The 21436-nt window shown below is 58.8% G+C and overlaps 1 protein-coding gene across 1 annotated transcript in view; it reads right to left on the bottom strand.

Moving 5' to 3' along the window:
* Positions 1–15530: 15530 nt before the first annotated feature.
* The window catches only part of N4BP1 (NEDD4 binding protein 1), a 40839-nt gene continuing 34933 nt past the window's right edge, over positions 15531–21436 (bottom strand). Inside the window, exon 7 of the mRNA XM_039880812.1 lies at positions 15531–19736. Coding sequence (XP_039736746.1) covers positions 19379–19736 — 358 coding nt within the window. The 3' untranslated portion in view covers positions 15531–19378. The remainder of the gene's footprint in view (positions 19737–21436) is intronic.

A 21436-nucleotide genomic window follows, 5' to 3' on the forward strand; every position in this document is an offset into this window, starting at 1 on the left:
CCTAGTCGGTCCATCACATCGTGGGGTACAGTTATGGACTGAATAAAGCTTGTGTCCCCCCAAATCCATACATTAAAGACTTAACCCCTCGATGGGATGGTATTTGGAGGTGATTAGATGCCAGAGACCTTGCTTCCTGTCTCCCTGTCACGTGAGAACTCAGCAAGATGGCCGTCGTCTGCTCCGGGGCGCTTAGCAAGAACTCAGCCTGCTGTCACCTTGACCTTGGACTTCCAGTGCCTAGAACCGTGAGAAATAAATGTCCGTCGTTGCAGCCACACAGTCTGTGGGATTTTGCTATAGCCGCCTGACCAAAGGCAAGACTTATTACAAGTGACGGAGACCTCGACCTCATAAAGTAGCCTCTGTCAGATTTCTCCACTGTGAAGTGACTGTTTTTCTCTTTCTGTAGTGTATCCTCTGGAAGTTGCTAAAGACAGCCCACACGCGGAGAATTACACTGTACCTCCTGGGGGGACGGTTTTAATACAAACTAGTTTGTTGAGGCTGGAAACAAATTTGCTGCATTTATCTTGAAGAAATATGTGTGTTCAGAGAAAATTACGAAGAGCGATTATCTCTATAGCAAATGGTATTACCTATGGCTGTGGGGTGGGGAGGTTCTCACTTTCTACATTTTTTATATTTTATATCCAACATGGATTTTATTTTATAATCAGAAAAAAACAATGATGCTTTATCCATTTTGTAAAAACAACGGGAAAAAACACAGGACTTAGTCTTCGCTCCAACATCTATGACCGTTTCGCTCACGGAAGGAAAACTTCGAGTTCACTGTCTGGACTAGTGAGCCCCGAATCACACCTTGTCCCGTAAACTGCACTGTCTGCATGTTTTGGGTACACGTTGCTGGCCTCTTGGGTCAGCATGCATGATGCCCATGAGCCAGGGCCCGGAGTTCAAATTGTGGACCTGCCTCTCACGGTCTACGGTAGTCGCCTCTCTGTGTATCCACTGCATCTGCCTGTGGGCTAGTCACGAGGGGCAAGGAGGTAACCAACGTGGACCCCTTGGCATAGCGCCTCTCCCCGACGCTCCGCCCAGGGAACCGTGGCTGTCGTCAGGGGCCACGCGGAGCCTCGGCGGGGAGTCAGCCACGGCCGCGGTCATTCTGCATCTCTGTTCTTTCTGCAGCTCCTGCTTCCTAATTGTCTGTAATTTTGGTTGCTAAATGAGAGTGCGATTGTCCATATTGACCAAACATTATAAAATAGGTGAGCGAAAGGGCAGAGGCAGGAACAGGTCCAGGCCCAGGCGGCTTGCTTCCGCGCTGTTTCGTAACGGTGAAGTTTTTTTTGTTTTTCGTTTTTGTTTTTTTCTGTTTTTAATCAAATAAACAAGTCAGCCAACACTCTTCAGTCTCCTCATGATCTCTCGCAGTCTAGAATCAGGTCTGAGTCCCCGAGGGCCTGGCGCCGAGCCCAGTACCTGGAGAAGGTCAGCCTGTGGCGACTGAGGATACTGATGCCTCTGAAACCAGCAGGCGCTGGGGCAGATGACAGTCCACGTGCCTATTAGCACCAGGCGTCAGGGGACCAACCAAATAACCGCGTTCGTTGTGGAAAAGCACTGAACACCCTCTGCAATGTGATTAGCTGCTTAGTTCACTGGGAGCTCGTTCCGTGTCTATTATGGAGACTAATGATGTGTTGTTTGCAAGTGTTAGATGTTCCGGCTTCAGCAAAGACATCAGTGACCATGAATAAATGAAACGTGTTTGCAGTTCCAAGGAGTGGGTTGAAATTTCGCAATTTTCTGTGTCCCCAGCAGCGGCTAATTATCTCCTCCCCTGTCTGTTGGATTCTGGGCCCATAGTTTCACTTAAATAAACAAGTTCTCAAAAGGAAAGGAAAATCGAATGTTGGGGACAAGCAACCTGGATTTCTCCCCTCTGCCCGTGATAATGACGGACGCATCCGCTGTGTCCCAGGCCCCGAACTAGAGTTTCTCTATCCACGACCTCATTTCCTCCTCCCAGATCGGCGAGATAACCATTGTTTCGGACTCAGTCCTCGGCCTGGCTGCTCGGGGATTGGATCCAGCCTTCACATTTGCCCAATTTCTTCTGTCCCCTCCTGAAGGCATGAGTTTGCTTTTCCTCTTATAAGTTTACAGGAAGTAAAATTAGTAGGCATCAACATCCGTCCCTTAAATGAGAGATTTTTAAATCCAAAGATTCCTGGTTGAACATGTACGTACTCCCCACCGCCCACGACACGGGTCCGGCCCGCGTCTCGCCCCAGGCCTCGGTGGCGGGCGAGCCGTTTTCACTCCCACTTCTGACACCAGATGCGTGGTGTCTTGTCCGACGCCACGTCCCCAGCTGAGTGTCCTACAGTTCGATTCAATGCTGACACTACCTGTCTGGAGGCAGCATCAGATCCCACAGGTTAAGGGCTCAGTCCCACGGCCCAACTTCAGATGCCAGCTGCAAGTCCCAGGTTGTCACCGGTACTGCGGACGAACTGGTTCTAAATTTGCTAATTCACCAAAAGGCAGAGTTGAAAGTGATTCCCTCTTAGGAGCAAGAGAAGGACTTGAGCGGGGAATTTTCATTATTTGCCTATCTCTATCCCTTGATTTAAAAAAAAAAAAAAAGGCGTTTCTATTTCTTTGGTAAAAACATTTTTAAAGAAAATTTAAAGAAAGAAAAAGTGACATAAGAATATGTCTTGCTTTGCAGCCTTGGGCAAGCTGGCAACTCCAGTAAGGAAGGACCTTCCCTCTCTCATTTCCGAGCAGGCCGCCGACTTGAATCCCCTTCCTTTCCCGCTGGTCCCTGCCAACATGGCGTCCAATGCTGAAAACCAGCTTTGAAGCAAGAAAGCTTCTTTAAAAACAACACAGGACATTCTTAATTAAAATCGCACCTTTATAATTCCTCAGGACCCGAACGGAGAAAATGTGAGTGAAAATCTGTGTCCTAACTCAGAAGTCAATTCCAAACCTCCTTCGGGGCCTTTCGACAAGCAAGGGGCGTGTCGAACAGCAGTGACCCCATGTCCGTCTGTCCAGATCTCAGTTCCACACCGGTGGGACCAACGCGTGTGGCCATTAAATGCAGGACCCTGCAGATACCAACACAGAAGTTCATGTTCCTGATCGAAAAGAAGGTCGTAATCCCCGATTTTTAACCAACTGATCCTTAACGAATCCTCAGTCCCAGCTCCTCACAGGATGCAACTCCGACTTAGAAAGCTTTAGACACATTTCATTAGGTGTCCTCTGACTTCGGCACCTGGTCAAGGGTTTGACGGCTGAGCGTGGACATGGGGGAAGCGGGAACTTGTGTGTCCCTGTGACTTCTGCCAGACCCATTAGCAGACTCGAAATGAAAGGATTCAGAAGCGTGTTCATCCCCTCTTGGCTACTAATGGTGGTCGCCCGACCCAGAAAATGTTCTTCCTAAAGTCCTGCTATTTTGCACAAACTAGTTCTTGCTCAGAGTGAGGAGCACACCGGAGGCTCCCAACGCAGCCGAAGCCTCCTCGGAAGACCATCTTCACACACTGAGTTCTTCGGGCCCAGCGAGGTCTTCCTCCTCCAATCTACCTTTTAGGCCACCAGCTCACATTTTCTCTCTACTTTTTCAGAGCTTCCTGCCCGCCCTGTGCCTTCGCCGGCCCCATCTGCCGAGGGAATGTTACAACCAATGCTTAGGTTGTTACAGGGGATGGACAGGACTTGGGTCCTGCCCAAGGCCGTTGGCGCCTGATGTCCCAGCCAGAGCCAGAAGGCTGACCTCTGCTTCCTGTGACCTCATCTCGCTGACCTCACTGGATTCTTAGTTCCTGCCCTGGTGTTGTTTTCATCAAGCCCCACAGCATGTGGGCCCAAATGGGAGGATTCTGATTCATTGTACTGTTTAACCCATTGCCTTTTTGAGTCTGGCAGGCTCACGTGAGCCAAAGGAGCCATGATGGTGGCGCTTCAGAGGCCGTGGTTGAGGGTCAGGAGGGATTTCACTCCCGCTCAACACGTCATCCCCCAGATGAGGAAGGGGGCGCCCTGACCCGGGAGCTGGGTGGCTGGATGGCCGCTGACAGCCCCAGGCTCACCTGCAAGCTTCCTGACAATTATGAAAAGGGCGCCTTTTTCCAGTGGCTCCAACAAAAGTCTCCGAACTGAATCCCATTGGCCGGCTTTGAGTCACGTGTCCAGCCCTGTACCAATCTCTGTGGCCAGCGGGGGACGATTCTGATTGGTCATCCCCAGGTCACATGCCCACCCTGCCTGGATGACACGGATCGGAAACCAGGATTTTAGTTCTCAAAATAAGGGGCAGAGGCGTCAGAGAGACAAGAACAGTGACTTTCTCTATAGATGGCTGCTCCGGAAGAAAAACAACAGCAAAAAGAAGGAAAGATGGGACGGACACGAAAAACATCACAGGCATTCGTGAGCCCTGGACAGAGGTGTCTCCACGTACCACTTTGTACTTTGCTCTTTTACGCTGGTTTACTGAGCATTTAGTGCATCCCGTGCTCGAAGCTCGGCAGGGATGTCTGTATATGATGCTGGGGCAAAAACTAAGCACATTTGAAAAGCTCCAGAATGATCAAACCACCCCAGGGAGAGTTCATCCCTGGACCCCACTCCCGGCCTCCAGCAGCAGACCTGCACCGGAGGAAATCCTGTCATTTGATGTCAGGCTGAGTTTCACTCCCAGCTTCATGACTTACTAAGTATGTGGCTTTTGACAAAATGCTTGACGTCACCAACCCTCCAGTTATTTTGCAAATTAAAAGAATGAATGTATTTCAAAGCCCCATCAGAGGGTCTGGTTTAAATTAGGCACCCGGTAAACATAATGGTACATTATCATTAGTAAATTTATTTATTCGCAGTGGAGTGTGCTGGGATCTGGGGCCCGCTTTGCTGCCTGACCTTTGCCAAGTCCCTCCCTGCTCTGGACAATGAGGGTTGGACACTAGATACTCTGCGTGCTCTGAGAGCCTGGGATTCCCAGGCCAGGGCACGACGGAAGTCCGACCCCAGAGCACTGTGGCGTGGTGTGCGTACACGCACGTGCGTGCGTGTGTGTGCGCGTGTGTGAGAAGTTATTTACCCCCGTGCAGTCAGAGTCTTCCAGCTTCCTGCCCCCATGTCCTGGTGACATCACTTTCGTGTTTTGGAAAACCTGAGCGGCAGGCAGGGAGACCAGTCTGCGGGGAACAAAGCTTGGGTTGCCAGCAGGTGCTGGTCCCTCCCTCTCCTTCCTCAGACTGCTCGGAAGGCCCAGGGGGCTGGGTGGGCCTGGGGGGGTCCTCAGCAATCGCAGCTCCATGGAAAAGGAAATGGCAGGCTCAGGCCCTACTGCGCCGTGCTGGCTGGTGGCCTGGCCTCACTGTCAACCTTCCCAGCTAAATCGGATCCAGCTGTGGCCAGGAATCTGACACTGACCAACACAGTCCTGGGGCAGCCAGTCCCTCCTACTGTGGGAGCCCCAGCCCCGAGGCTGCAGCCCAACGTGGGTTTGGGATCCCAGTGGCCACTGAGGAGCAACCTGGAGGACGGTGGGAAGGACACTGCCAGTCTCAGAGGTCAGGGATGCAGGAGCGCAGGGCGCGGCAGGAGTGGGGAGCGCGCTTCAAAGACTCCAGCGCTGGGCTGGAGGAGGTGCGGCAGGCTGGGGGGGCGCGGCAGGACCGAGGGCCTGAGGCTCCTGCAGGAAAGGGAACGGGGCGCCGGGGAGAGAGTTGAGGAGGAGCCGAGCGGGCCACGTCCGCTGCCTTCTGTGCTCTTGGGGTGGTGAGGGATTATCTTACGGTATTAACGTCTGCCTGCCTTCCGTCCTCACCATTACATAAGCCCCATGAAGGTGACGACACCGCCCCCTCTGTTAATCTCCACCGCCGTACCCCTGCACATGTCAGAGGCTCGGTATTTTTGGATGAATGAATGACGGGAGGCATGTTTGATTTCTAAGGCTGACTGAGGCTCCCAGGCTGCCTGGTGTCCGGTGAGGGGCAATCGTGGAGGCCCTCTCTGGTCCTTGTCCTCCTGCTGAGGTCTGGCTGGGAGGTCTAGGTACATGGGCAACCCTGCGGGGAGCTGAGGGACAGGACAGCAGCCCAGAGCCTGGGGAAGGCCGTGCCCACACACACCTTCCCTGTGCAATGCCGCCTGGCTGGGCAGCTTGCAAAGTGCCCCTCCGGCTGCCCCAGCTCCGGTTCTGTCCCCGCGCTGGCCCGGGGTGGATCAGGACACCTGGGCTCTGGCTCAGGTTCCGTCAGCAATGACGGACTGGGCCTCTGTGGGCCAAGGCACCTCTCCTCCTGAGGCCTTGGTCTCGTCACCCGTATAAGCAGGAACAGTGGTGGGAAACAGATGTGGGGGATGGTGTAGCAGAGGGAGTCTGGAATCGAGTCGGCTCAGGTCTGGGGTCTAATCTCCATTTTTGACTTCTCAGCCTGTGACTGGGCAAGCCATTTAACCTCAGTGAGCCTGTTTCTCATCTGAGACGTGGACGGGAGGGAGGGCGGCAGGAGGGAAACGAAAGGGAGCCTAAGCGTACTGGGCCAGCTGATGCCGGCCAGGTAGCCGCCAGCTGTCTAGGGCCGGGATGCAGGGAGAGCCGAGTCCCTTCCTGGTCCCCGGAGGTGCCTCGCCTCTGACCCTCACTCCTCTTGGGCTCTTCTGCAGCCCCGTGCAGGTTTGCCCAGAAGCCTGGGGACAGGTCCACGCTCTAGCATCTCAGACCTGGCCACAGTGCCATCTTGGGAAGCTGCACCCCTGGGGGACCGGAGCCAGGGTCTGGCCAGCGGCTGGTGGGTGACTCAGGGGTGCTGAGAGAAGCAAAACATTGCATCGCCCTGGCCCGGGGCTTTTCAGACTCGCCCCAGCCTCCACCTCGCTCCCCTCTCCAGGCCAGTGACTCACCCCAGCCCCCACCTCCCGGGAGAGGGAGCTCAGAGCTGTGTCACTTACTGTTGTGGGGGCGTCTGGCCAATGTGGTCTGGACAGGCCAGGCTCTGGGGAGCGCAGCGAGGCCTGGGCACAGCCCCGAGGCCTTTCTCCTCCGTGCCGGCTGCGGGCTCGCTCTTGCCCCTGCATCTGCCCCTGCAGGACCCTGGAGCTCAGCTCCTATGTCCGTTTCTACTGAGCAGAGAAAAGGCCCCGCTCACGGGGTTTGCGAGGGAGGGCCGCAGTGTGGGCTGCACACCAAGCCCCCGGCCCAGGTCCCCTCCCCCCGCATCTCGGAGCTGCCACATCTGCCTGCGTCCGCCTGCTGGCCAGGGGCTCACCTGAATCCCTGTCCTCACGCGCACCATCCAGGCCCTGGGACGGCACAGCAGACAGCACGGCTGCGGGGTGACGGGCCACCCCCCGCTGGAGGCAGCCGCATGTTCTTTAACCGCCCGTACTGCAGTGACGCACAGAGCGGCCGTCCGCGGGTCGTAGGCATCCAGCGTGATGAGTTCATTCCCACGGAAACGCCCAGCGCCCCGGCCAGCACCCAGGAGCCCCGCGGCCCCCAGGGAGAGCCATCTGGATTCCCGTGGCACGGCGGGCGCCCCGGCCCCCGCTCGCCCACCAGCGGGGTGGCACTCTGCCCCGTCCCCTCGCCGTGCTGTGTGTGGCTGCGGGTCTCACGGCTGTGCGCTGTTCCCTCGTGTGACTGTGTCACAGCCGTCCTTTCTCCTCTCGATGGGCTTTCGGGTGGTTTCCAGTTTGGGGCTGGTCCTTAAAGGGCCGCCGCGAAGGGCCGTGCCTGCGTCTGTCGGTGACCACGGGTCTGTCGGGCGTGGGACGGCTGGTGGGGGGCGGGCTGCGCCTGTCCTAGACTGTGCTCCAGGCGGTGTAATCCCCGCCACCCGTGTCCGTGTCCGGCGGGCAGCTCTGGAGGTTCCGTGTCCTCGCCGACAGTCGATATTTTCTCTTTCATTGTAGCCTTTCCGTTGGATAATCAAAAAACGTTTTTTCCCCTTTTCAGTTTTGACCACCGTCATCCATTTGTCCACCCCCACCCCTTGCCTTTGGCAACCGCGTTCCTGTTCTCCGGACCTATGAATTCGGTTTCTCTTTTTTCAGGTTCCACATACAAGAGAGAACGTTCCGTATTTGTCCTCCTCTGTCACTGGGCGTAATGCCCCCAAGGTCCATCCGAGTTGCTGCAAAAGGCAGGATTTCCCCCTTTCTCGTGGCCGAATAATGTTCCATCGTGTCCATAATCACACTTCTCTACCCAGTCACCCTTCGATGGGCACTTAGGTTGTTTCCCTGTCTTCGCTACTGTGAATAATGCTGGTATCTGTGGTTTTAAACAGCACACACACATCTTTGTTACCAAACGCAGTGACAGCCACCACAGGCTGAGCACCAATCACAAGCAGGCACCTTGCTGGGCGCTTTGGATGCTTTATTGTCAATGTTGCTTTCAGGAGCGAGACTGAACCTCGCTCGGTGGCCAGCGTAGTCTGGGCCCTGCCTTCAGGACACCGTGCTGTCCCCACTCAGCCCACGGCCTCCCTGGGTCTCTTCTGTTGCTCCTTTGTGCCATGGTCCCTCCTGCCACAGGCTGGTCCTTCCCCCGGAACAGTCTTCACCTCCCACCTGGTGCCTTGGGGTTTCCTCGGGGACCTTCCGTGCCCCCGATGAGGTCACATCTCTGTGCTGTCCACCCTCCTGGCACAGTCGTAAGTTTCACTTCTGCACGTGCTTTTCCGACTGTCTTGCCTCCGCCAGGCTGGAAGCTTGGGGAAGGAAGGGGCGGCATCTGGTCCTTCTCTCCGTTTTATCTGCAGGGCAGAGTCTAGGGCCTGGCAAGCAAATGGCTCTCGTCTCAACGAGGGCTTGGTGAAGCGGCAATAACTAGCGGTGTCCGAACGGCCCTCGCGTATTTACCGAATGGAGAAACGGCCTCACCGACACAATAGCCCCCGGAGGGAGGTGTTAACTCCGCCTTACGGATGAGTGTGCCGAGGCCCAGAGGCTTAGGCAAGCTGGAGGCCTGGGACGTGTGGCTCCGAGCTCAGATCACCTGTGGCTTCCTGCGGTGTCCTCCCACCTGTACACTGAGTCCGTGGGTCCTTCTGGCTCTGACCATCTGTGTCCCCACAACGAATCCGAGGCCCCACACTAGGAAGAGCCAAATCTTTTGGTTCCCAGGGGATGCTGGGAGTCTAAAGTGAGCTTGGCACGAGCCTGGCCTCCATCCCGCCCACTGAGGGCTCCGACCGCCCAGGGGGCGCCTGCTCCTGACATTGGCAGCCCCCAGCAGGACCCCCGCCCTGCCCTTCCCTGGGCTCCCACGAGCCTCCATCATCCCATCCTCATTTCCTGCAGCCAGCTGTCCAGGATGCCAAGCTCCCCGCCCGTGCACGGCCCCAGACCCCGGACTGGAGGGGCCATCTCGGCCCCCTGCCCAGAGGCTGTGCGTGAGTCAGCAGCTGCTGGGAACGCTGACTAGTTCCCGGTGTCGGGTCCCGACAAGCCGTCCTCCTACCCGGGCTGCCCGCTGCCTCCCGTCTGCCTTCGACACGCACTGCAGACTCCCCGCCATCCCAAGGCATCCACCGAAGAAACACGCCTTTGCATAATCCACAAGGAATTCGGCCTCTGGGCACAAAACCGTCTTGACGACGGTCCCCCCGGAGCACCAGCAAGTCTCTCGAACCGAGCATGCCCGTCACTGCTGCCACATGGCGTGACACGAGCCCCTGAACACATTCCCACCTCTGCCAGGCGAGGGTCCCATCACCCATTTACCCCCCCGCTACGCACTTGCTGACCCTACGACGGGCCACATTGTGCTACGTGCAGGGGACACAGTCATGAGAAAGCAAATCCCCCTGGCCTGGAGGGGACGATGGACGTTATACACGGTCGTCAGTGGGGACCCCACACGGTTCTACGCACCCATCTCTGCCCGGGGTTCACTGCGTGTGTGCCGGGCTGTGCCGGTGCCTCGGCAGTCCCCCGGTGAGGCGGGAGTTGGGGTGCCCATCACTCTGGAGGGTCAGTCAGAGCTCACGCGGGAGGTTAGGAGGGAGCCGGGGTGTGTGTGGGGGGGCGCTTCACGCTGAACCTGCACAGGCGCGGGAGCATGGTGGGGGTCTCCAGGCGGCCAGCGAGGTCCACAGCACGGACAGTGGAATCGGGGTGGGACTGGTTCCCCGTGCCACCTGGTTCTCTGTGTCCACTGTCAAGCGTACCCCCCTGGTTCCGCTCGCCTTTGTGGACCTCAGGCATCCTGCACGGGCGTGACCATGACTGCAGAGGGGCTGCGGGGCGAGGGCATCACGAGGCAGAGGAAGGGCTTGGGTTTCCGGTCTGGCGTGGGAGGAGTTTGCGGGTTTAGACGTCACCACTCCACCCTAACGTGTTACGGCCTCTGGACCAGCTGCAGCAGTCTGTCCCATAAGCCCCCTCAGAGCGTGTCCCCGCACAGTGACCATGGAGAAGCTGTGCTCGGTGGGGTGAAGTTGCCGTGAGAAGCAGTGAGCTCGGAGAGCTGGCAGGCTAGATTTAAGGGGATGTTCAGGTGCCACGGCCAGACCCCACTATCGGCCGATGACCACAGACGAGCCACCCTGAGCAGATGTTACACTCCATGACTACTGTCCACGGCGCACGACCGTCCCCCTTCTTCATGGTGGGACAAACCCTCGTGCCTCCCGTGCCCCATGGCTGCCCGTGGGGGTCAGGCAAAGCCATCTCCCCTGGGACATGTCCTTGCTGAGCTTTGTCCCCCGCCTGTCCCTCTTCCCTTCCACTCCTCCAACAAACCTCTTCCTCAGGCACCCCGTCTGAGGCTCTGCTCCTCGCCACCGCCTCAGCCTCTCTTGGCCTCGCCCGGCTCCTGGGCTGTCAGCCCCTTACTCTGGGGACATCCTCGCTGTCACCCCCTCATTATCTATCTCACTGTCAGCTCCCTAGGGCCACATCAGAGCTGCAGCAACTCGCGCTCAGGCTGCACCCGAGCAGCTCTGGTGTCGGGCGGCCCTGCCCGGGGCTGGGACTTGGTGGCTCTGGCCGCTGGGCAGAGCTGCCACCGACAGCGTCACAGGGTTGCTACGTTGGTTTGACACGACCCCACCGGTGTGTACGGAGATCCCCACAGGGCTGGGCACGTAGCGGATGCTCCATAAATGCGAGTGGTACCAGCTGCGGGGAGGGGCACTCCTGAGAGGCTTCCTGGAAGAGGGGGCTTGGCGCTGACCCCTCCCAACTCTCACAGTGCTTCTTGCCTCCATGGGTCTCGTGGCCAGCCAGGCCGGTAGCAGGCCGGGGACTCACTTATGTCTCACATGCTGGGACATCGACACCAGAGGGAAGAGCCCGGCCGGAGGATCCACAGCAGACCTGGGACAGAACTGGGGTGTCCTTGACCCGAAGGAAGATAGGCCTGTGGGTGGCAGCAGTGGGGACTTCCTCCCTCCTGGGACAGCCACCCGGAGAGCCACCCGGAGAGCAGGGTCTGCCCGCACAGCTGGGTGCCAGGCCCAAGCGCGGGGGGGCCAGTGGCCGGAGGCCAAGGGAAGGCAGGGCGCTGAGACCAGGAAGGTGGCCAGCCGGATGGCCATCTTGAAATGTCTCAACTTTTTGAAAAAAAGACCATCCTTTTTGCTCCTTTCCTCTGGTCCAACTGGGCAGGCGACTCTGGAAACGCCACACGCTTCCTTCTTTAAGGAGAGAACGCCTTTTCGAAGCCTGTGCATGGCCGTTTTCTGCAGATCCGCTCCCCGGACGTGGCCCCAGGTCCCCCTGGCGGGGGTGAGGGGCTGGGAGGCAAAGCGCCGGGGGACGTGGGGACCCCACTGGCTCCAGGGCTCGGCAGTTCTGAAGAGCCCTCGGCCCGGCCCGTGAATCGGCGTCCTGGGCCCCGGCCTGCCCTGCATGGGATGACGGTGCAGTGGAAGTCAAGGCTGTGGCCTTGCTGGGGGTGGGGAGGGCTCCGGGGAGCTGAAACGTTTCTTCTCCTGCATGCGGGTGACGTGGTATGATGAGTGTGGGGACATCCAGTGAGCTGCCTGCTTATGATCTGTGTGCTATCCTACACGTCAATTACGCTTCCAGATATTGAGAAAGGACGAGGCGCCCGTCCACCGTGATTACTACGGGGCTGACAACCAGCAGCGTTTTCTTCAAAACCGGGGTGGGGTGGGTGGGGGCCTGAGTGTATGATGGGGACACCGAGGCTCAGGGGAGCTCTCCAAGGTTTAGGATCCCTTTCAAGTGGGGCTTATACATTAAATCATGACTAAGAATGAATCTCTTCCCCCTAAAAGAGTCAGCTTACCTTTTACTCAAAGAGAATCAAATGCGTTTTCCTGACACCAGCGAAGCCATGGAGCCGTGTGGTCCCAGGTGGCAGGACGGACCCAGGCCTGGGTGCAGGAAGCTCTGAGGTGGACAGCCACCTCTGCAGTGGCCAGCTCTGTGGTGGACGAGGGTCTCTCCCCACCAGCCATCCTGGTGCCGTCAGAGCCACAGTTCTGGGAGGAACCAGGTGGCTCCAGCAGTCACTGTCCACTGTCCCCACCTCCATCTGTGTGTGATGCCCAGGCTGGTCGTTCGTCCCAAGTGCCAGGTCTGGGGGAAAGCCCGGAGGTGAGATGACTGGGCGGCAGGCTCAGGGGGGTGACCCCGCATCCGTGGGGAGGGGCGTGGTGGTGAAAAGAGCTTACCCTGGAATGGGATCTGGACGGTCGTGGGGACCCAAGCCAGCCGGCGTGTGGCCCCTCTGGGCTCCCTGCCCCATCTGTGCCATGTGGACAGTGGCTGGGGCCTGCGGGGCGTGGAATGACTGGCTTGATGGGCCCAGTCACTTCTCTCTGTCTGTCCTCATTCAGAAACTGTCCCCCGATGCAATGAGATTCAGCATCAGCCAGGAAGCGAGGCCCCACCACTGGGCTGGGGGCAGTGGGCAGTGACAAGGCCAGCCGGCAGGAAGAGCAGGAGCTGGGGGCGGGGGTCCCTCCGGCCGGCCAGCTCAGAGCCCGCCTGCCCTGCCTCTGCCCCCTTGGATCTGAGGAGGAAGCTTTCCTGGGGTCAGGAAAGGGCCGCACTGTTCGAGGGAACAGGCCCACTTTCTAGGTTGCAAGACCTTTTTAATAGGGTGCTGGTCTCAATTCGAGGGCACACTGGGCTCCCCTGGGGGTCAGAGATCCTGGGGTGTGGCCGGGAAACAAGTATTTTAAAAGCTATGGGCCAGGTGACGCTAACGTACAGCGAGGACTGAAAACCACGAGCGCGAGGGCCGGTGTCCCCACTTCCACTCACGGATGAGGACACAGCCCTTGAGGGGTCGAGGAACCTTCTGGAGTCTCAGAGCACTAGGTGCCAGGTGGGCCCACGCCCTCACGGCCAGGGCTGGGTTAGAAAAGGCTGCTCTGACTGTCTCTCGCCCCTGGCACAGTCCCCTGCAAGGACGGCCAGGGAACGGGGAGAGGGAGGAATCTCAGAGGTGCTGGAAAGCAGAAGCGTGTGGGGGTTTGGGGTCCCGGGCCTGCCACTTACCAGCAGGGCCTCAGGGTCCTCAGCCGTGCGGATCAGCAGCGCCCCCCGCCCCCGAGGAAGGGTGTGGCCAGGGCAGGGAGACCTGCTGCCTGAGAGGCTGGTTCCTGCAGTTCCTGGGACATGGGCCAGCTGCCCGGCCCTCTCCTTCCCGTGGCCTTTTTTGGTGGCTGAAACCTTAGACTGATCCCGGAGCCAGACAGGCAGGCAGACAAGCGCGTTCTTTTCGGGGGAGGCCTCCTCTCTCTGGGGAGTGGGGGCAGGGTGGGGAGTGGGAACACAGCCTGCCCAGGCCCAACCCCGGACTGGGTTTCAGGCTGTGGGGCCCAGCAGGGCTCCCTGGGGACTGGAGGGGTGGGTAGGAAAGCCCCTGGGCCTCGGTCTGGGCATCCTGTGGGAGGAGCTTAGTGGGGGGGGTGGGGCACGGCGCTGACTCAAGGAGCCCGAGACTTTCGGCTCCAGCACTGGCTGTGGGCACTTCTGCCTTGTTTCTGGGCAAATCCCGGCTTGTCCTGCCTCAGTTTCCCCAGTAGCTGCTACCAGCCCTGGAACCATGGATGGCAGAGGACTGGAACCTGAGCTGTGAAAAAGGCTTTCAGTTTTGAAAAACCATCCAAGGTCATTTTACTGACCTGTCTTCCCCCAAAGAAGTGAAAGGCAGGGACTATGCAGGCATGTGTAGCGCGGCACTGGCCAGTCCACCTGCTCCTTCCGAGTGTGCGCCTGGGCCCTCCCACTGGGACGTGGGCCCTGGACTGCGGGGCACGGGGTGGGGGCGGTGTCGGGGGGGAGGCGGCTTCTTCCCCCGCTTCCCTTTGCCCGGCTGGCAGACAACCTTGACCTGGGCTACGGGGCCCTCAGTTCTGCTCACTGGGTCAAGTGACCTCTGGGGGACTGTGCCTGCCTCTCGGGGTGGTGGCATGGCCTTTGGAACTCAAATCTCGAGTCCTGGACACACTGGCCGTGAGCACTCCTCACGGCCCTGGCCTCAACCTGCCCCTGGACGGGGCCCTCCCAGGAGTGCGGCGAGGGCCAGTGAGCGCTCGGCGTTGGTGTCCCTGACCCGGTCCCCTCTGGCCACGACCCTGAGGCTCCCCTGGGCACCGCCTGTGTTCCAGGAGCGACTCCCCGGCCAGGAGGGTCCTGGTGAGTCGGCAGGGACGAAGGGGAGCGTGCAGAATCTGGAGGCCGAGATCTCTGACTCTGGTCGGGTGCGGGCGTCCTGTGTGGCTGTGAGCGGTCACGAAGTGTCCGCAGGGCGGCTGCCCGGCGCAGCGGGCACCACTGTAGGCGCTTCCCGGTGTGAATGCGCCAGACTCCATATGCCCAGGGACAGTGAGAACTTCCACCTGCTTCACAGGCGACACAGGGAAGGGCACGGGGAGGGCTAACCCCACACGAGCAGAACAGGCCGGGGACCCAGCAACGGGATGTGTGTCAGGGCATTGCAGGGGGTGGGGGGGATGCTGGGAAGAGGAGCAGTGGCGGGAAGGGCCTGCCTGGCGGTGGGGTGGGGCGGGGGAGAGAAAAGCTGGTCACGCAGGAGCCTGTTGGCCCTTACGCCGCTTATGACGGGTGACCACTCCTGTGTGGTCTGTACAGGTCTTGCCCGCATGAGTGTGCCCAGATTTCCATGATAAGAGAAACCTGGACCACCGGCCACCAGGAATCCCGCTGTCAGGTGCCTGCCCCATGGCAGGAAACGACCTCTAACGGACCTGGCCATGACATCCTTCGGCCCCCAACACTAGAGGGGACGAGCCCAAGGAGCAGCCTCGGTTGGCCTCCCTTGGGACAGGTGTCTGCCCCTGGCCGACTTGTGGGCAGGGAAGTCACATCCCGCTGCTCGGCTCCACCTGTCAGATGGACCAGACATTGTGGAACTTTGCCGAGAAGGGACAAGGAAGTGAGCCAGGCAGACACCCCACGCAGGCTCCCCTCCACCCCCCGGCAGAACAGCGGGTCCCCAGGCGCAGCTGCCGCCGTCTGACCGGTCAAGGGCTCGCGGGCCTGCCACGTGCCGCGCTCAAGAAGACACTGTGCTCCGGTTCAATTGAGCAGACGTTTATTGAGCACCTAAGTGCAAGGCACTGTGCTAGGTGCCACGGCAAATACAGAGTGAACACAGATGGTCCCTGCCCGCAAGGAGCTCACAGTCTAGAGAGGGAGGTGAGACACAGGACACGGCAGGCCGCGGTGACACCAGCTCGGCAAGTGCCGAAAGCAAGACACGGCGCTGCGGGGGTCACAGAACACCACGGGGTTGCTTCTGGTCCCAAGCAGTGGGCCAGGTACCAAGTGGACACGGGGCTGGGCCTCGGAGGGGGGAGTCATTTGGGAGAAGGGGTACTGCGCGCAGCAGGAGGCGCCCGCAGAGGCAGGAGCCCACAGGTGGCCTAGGAAACGTGGTGGCCGCAGCAACTGTGTGGGTAGGCTGTACAGCGGGCAACCAAGTATGGCCAGGAGGCGGATGGCCGAGGGGCCTAAGCTCGGGGAACTCGATGCTCTGGTCGAGAGCCACTGGAGACCACTGAACAGCAAGACGGCGACCAGAAATGTGCTTTTGGAAGGTAAATGAACATGACTGGTGGGCCGACAGCAAGAATGGGGCACGGGTGGATGAAGGGGCCTTGTGGCGGGCGGCTGGAGAGCGAGCGAGGGACAGATGCAGGCTGCGGGTCTGGGGCGAGCCCGAGCACGTCCCGGGGCTTGCGGGTAAAGCCAGACGTGCGCGCTGAGGGGCAGGGCTGGGGCAGAGGCGCTTCTTATGCTTCTCCTATGCGGTCCGGCGACCACCTGCCTGAGGCCCACCGGGGAGCTTCCCAAAGCTGTGACTTCCAGGCTCCGCCCTCCCCTGCCCGCCCTGAGTCCCCGCAGCGCGAGACGGAGGGAGGTGTCACGGCAGAAGAGAAAGGAATGAAGGCCACTGAGGCGCGAGCGGAGTCTCGGACCAGACGGACAAGGAGGCCAGCGGTGTGGGACGCCACGGCCCTTGGGTGGGGGCGCTGAGCTGGTGTCGACGGCTCCTAGACCATCTCCACACAACGGGTGGAGCCCAAGTTTGCAAACTGGGAAATGAAGAACGAGAAGGTGAGGGAAAGCGGCGATGGGCAGGGATGGGCAGGGACGATACTTAGAGGAAAGCGGGTCATTTTATTTTAACCTAAAGCATCTGAAATGCGCGAAGAGGAGGTAGATAACGAAGAAATGGACTGAGAGCGAGCGACCGAACGCAGTACCGCTGCAGAGGAGCCCAGAGACACAGGCAGCGGGCAGATGGGGACGCGACGTGCCGGGAGGCGGGAGTGGGAAGGCGACCCCCGCAGGCGAGGGGCAGAGGGGCTGGCGGGGTTCGGGGAGCGCTCAGAGCACTGTGGAGAGGTGGTTTCCACGCGTGGGTCACAGCCTCAGCAAGCAGGACTCCCTCCCTCCCGTCGCCGGTATCAAAGGCTGCAACAGGCCCGAGTCCCCGGTGACACAGTCAAGCCACAGCCAAGCCTGCCAGATGCGGACCTGTCATCCAGGATGGGCGAGGGCCCGTCTGTCCTTCCAGTGGACGTCCTACCAGGAGTCAGACACAGGCTACTGGACACGAAGGCCAAACGAGCCCTCCCGCGGGGCGAAAGCCTGGGCGGATCAGAGGCCAGGGATGCGCCCTTTAACCCCACTAGCCTGAGAGCGGGCGTCTGCTGAAGGAGGCTGGCCTCGCCGACTTCGCACGAGGCCACGAGGCGCGGGGTGCTGCGCCCCACGTGGAAAGCCGCAGGGCCACAGGATGGGGAGGCGCGGCTGCCGGCACGCCGGGGTGCTTGAAGACGCGCCCAGGGAGGCAGACTCCCAAGAAATACTGATGTGGCGTCGGCAGAGCCTAGGGTTAACAGGAGGCTGACTCTGAACTCAGTGGTATGAAAATAGGTCTTAAAGAGTAAATTTAACTAAACGTGATGAATTTCAAAAAAAACAAAGAATCATGTTTCGCATTATGATTTGTGGAGATAATGAAGCTCTTCAGTACTCCTCCCACTTGGCCTTCTGCATTCTTCCTGCCCACACCCCAGCAAGCGGGGAGGGTCAGGTAGAGCCCACACAAACGCCACTACGCACAGAGGCTTCCCTAATCCAAAGGTCAGAGGTCACATCACTTCCAGAGCCTAGAAAACTCTGGCCCCCTCGGCCTAGCGGCCCCACCAAGAATCAGGGGAGGCTCAGCCCCCTCCAGAAAGACCTGTGGCTACGCCTGGGCAATCGAGGCACACCACCCGGGGCCTTCTGTGAAACGGAAGAGAAACGCTGGTTGGCACGGCTGCTGGACCAGAGCCTGAGCCCCCACACGTCTGCTGTGCTCAGGAGACCACCAGCTCTGATGCTGAGGCGCAGGGCTGTGACTGCTGTCACCCCCGGCCCACCTCAAGACCTCCACGTCCACAGGTCGGTGACTCGGGCAACGTGCCCCAAAGCGACAGCTGACCACTGGTTCTGCATGAAGATGTGTCTGGAAGGCTTCCAAGAGGAAACAAGATGAGTAGAAGGCTAGCCACTGGGAGGCCTCTGGACTCACCCCCCAGGGGTGCAGGGGCCCAAGCCGCCTAGAGGGAGCGTCCTGGGAGCCGCCCGGCTCTGCTCAGGGCCGACAAAGTCCCCTCACTAGGAAGAGCGGTGGTTTCTGGGGCCTGAGAGAGACATGATCCACGGGGCAGACAGGAAACGGACCGTGAGCAGCCTGGGGGGAAAGAGATATAAAATACAGAGCCCTTTGAAGATCCAGAGAACAGTAAAGATGTTAAGAATTAACTGCCCAGGAAAAGAACTTCACTGACACGGAATTTGGGCAACACTGAAAACACAATACCAAGATACGGATTCTGAGAAAGGCTCACAGGAGGGCGGCCTAGGACACCAAGGAGACAAACACAGGAGAAATAAATACAGGGGCTCTGGGCCCCCACAGAAGCTACTAATGCTATTTACTGGCTTGGGTCATTTTGAAAATAGAAAACCATTTTTTGGCGAAGCTGCACAAAGTTCACACGGGCTGCCCCCCAGGGCTGTGGACACGAAATCACCATAACGACGGGGCTGGTCGTGAACTTCCTCAGCCCGTGTTGTCTTCAGAGGCCAAGCCGTGACTGCTGCAGTCAGGTCAGAAATGGCGAGGCCGAGGCCTGGTGATCGTGTCAGAGCACTGGACAGGGAGTCTGTCCCCGCCGGCCACTCCAGCAGTGGACCTGGGCGTGTCCGGACAGCGAGCAGAGCCTCAGCCCCGGTCTGTGGGGGGAGGGGAGGAGCTCTGCTGCAGGGCGCTGAGGTCCCTTCTCACCCTGCCTCCTGGGAGCCCAGCTCTGCCCTGGTCTTAACAGTGGCTGGGCACGAGGTGCCATCTAGTGGCACCGCCGGGCCACTCTCACAAATGGCTCCGAAGACCCCCTGGGAGCAAAGCTAACGCTAAGTCCAGGGGCGAGCGTAGCGGAGGCTGGGGGGACGCGCACGCTTCATGTTAGTGGATGTGACACAGTCATCTCAAGAAAATATACTTTACGAGGTCTTGCTTTCCCTCAGAAAGCAACTCTTTTTTTTTTATTTAGAAAGGCTAATCATATTCATTTTCAATATTTTCAGCTTTAAGGAAAATAGTTTAAAAAACATAAAAATGTTAATACACTCAAGAGTAACTGCTATTAAACAGTTCTGAACAGGCAGAAAATGTACTTTCCTTTTACAGAAAATGTTAAATCTGTAATAGCAGCATAATTTATATAGAAAAAAGCTGGCTTTGAAAACCCAGATCTTTATACACAAAACATCTGTTTGTTTTTTCTATACACGACAACAGTGTCTCCGCTGGGAGACCGGTCTCTTCACATTCTGTCAGCCCCGTGGCCGGGCCCAGCGCCAGCCTTCAGTCCAGCACCATGGCGGAGAGCGCGTTCAGGTCCTTCATGTACGGGTGGGCCACCAGGATCTGGTCGATTTTCAGTCTCTGCTCGGAGTCGGGGAAGATCTTCAGCAGCGCCTCCCGCAGCTCGCTGGTCTCGGCGCAGGACCGCTGGGCCGGGGCGGGCAGACCCTGCGGCAGGCCGGCGAGGCCGGGCAGCAGCGGGAAGCGGGGCTGCTGCGGAAGCCAGTGGCTGGGCGGCGGGCCCTGCACCCGGGCCGGGGGCTGGTGGCTGCTGCCGGCTGCCTGGGGGCCGGGGCCTCTGAAGCCGGGGTCGAACATGCCCACGCTTGGCAGGGCGTTGAGCAGGGGCTGCATGTCTCTGCGGACGGAAGCGAGTCCTGGTGAGCCGGACGCAAGGACAAGAAACCCTTCGGGAGTACCTGCCGCGGACCTCGGGGCCCGGCTTCCGAAGGCAGGATGGGGGACTGGGCCGGGGGGCCCTCGGGGACGTCGCTGACACCATCTCCAGACTAGCCGTGACAGGAACGCCCGCTCTCCATGAGCCGTTCCACTCTCCCAGGTCTACCACCACAGGACTGGCCCCCCGCCAGCCGTCGGGCTCTAAACCAGTGTCCTCGAATCGCCCGGGGGCGGGGGCTTTCCAATCGCGTGGGTGATGGGGCCTGCTCCTCTGGAGACTGATCTTGCGTGGGGCCCTGGCTGACCGGCCTTAAAGAGGGACCCCCACCTGCACGTGCACAGTGCGTCAGCCGGCACAGCGCGTACGGTTAAAAAGCCTCCCACTCACTCTGGCTGGCAGCAGAGCAAAGGGGCTGGCCCGACACTCCCCCAACTTCAAAGACCATCTCCAAAGTTCACCCCTCTGTCAGGAGTCATCACCAACTTCTCAACTTTGTAAGGGGCCGTCAGGTGAGCAGGGAGGGCCGGCCCTGCCAGGCTGCTCAGGTTGCGGAAGGGGCCAGAGACCTCTCCTCCGTCTGCCCCCACCCCCCGCCACCTGGGGGCCCGCACACAGCTGTGGGCGTAAAGCCTGGCAGTGGATTTCAAGCTAAGATGTTTGGAAGAGAAATGAGAGGCACTGGCATCCAGTAGGTGTTAAAATGGCTGCCATTCTTGGGGGTCGGAGGAGATGCAGGACCTCCGGGAACTGAGTCCTCATCTGTGTGACAAAACCCAAAGGCTCCAAAGAGGAATGAGTTATAAGACCAGGGAGCTGAACTTGGCTGGGCCGCTCTGCGGAAGACACCTCTGAGTGAAACCAGCCCCCAAAGCAGAACCCAAACCTAGAAGCCCAAAGGGTCTCCTTAGAAATGGAAAAGATCTGCCAGTCTCCCTGCCTGAAAAGCTGGGGAGCTGTGCATCTTCCCCTCAGTTCAGACCCCACAGCACCCCGTGCTCGAGTCTGCTGGGAAACACAGAAGTGCAGCCCGTTTCAGTTTTAAAAAGGAGAACGGGCCTTCGCTAGGTTCTAGGACCTGCCTGCCAGGCACGTGGGGACACTGAACACTTGGGCTACCAGAGTCCACGACCTGAGCATTCTGGAAACAACACAGGCGTGATGTGTCTTTTAACAAGAAAAACAAAAACGAACGCAGACACAACAAAGGAACCTAAAGTGTCGAGTCAGCTCCAGAGAAACAGAACACGGGCTCTCCACGCGGTGAGGCGGAAAGGGACGGAGCGCGAGCTCCCCAGGTAGTGATTTCTGAATGGTAAATACATTAAGGGTAAGTAGAACATATTCGAAGCAAATGACTTTGGGACTGAATATGAAAAATGCTCATGCACACACATAAGGCCCTAAGTGGCCTTCGCTGAAGTGGCCGCCGGCAAAGTCTGCTCTGTCTTTTTAAACCCACGGAAAAGTCTGGCTCCCCATCCCCTCCTAGGATTAAAACCAAACAAACCGCAAATACAGATTTGGCCTTCTGGGGTGCTTGCTTGCTTAGCTTCCACATACATGACACCAACACTAAATCTAAGGTTTTTTTTTTTAAATAAAAAGCTGTTTTTAGTCTTCAGAGAAAGCGCTTGCATTAAAGCAGAAAAAACGTAATC

This window comes from Pteropus medius, unplaced genomic scaffold (assembly GCF_902729225.1).
Source record: "Pteropus medius unplaced genomic scaffold, Ma_sr-lr_union100, whole genome shotgun sequence".
NCBI classification, from domain to species: Eukaryota; Metazoa; Chordata; class Mammalia; order Chiroptera; family Pteropodidae; genus Pteropus; species Pteropus medius.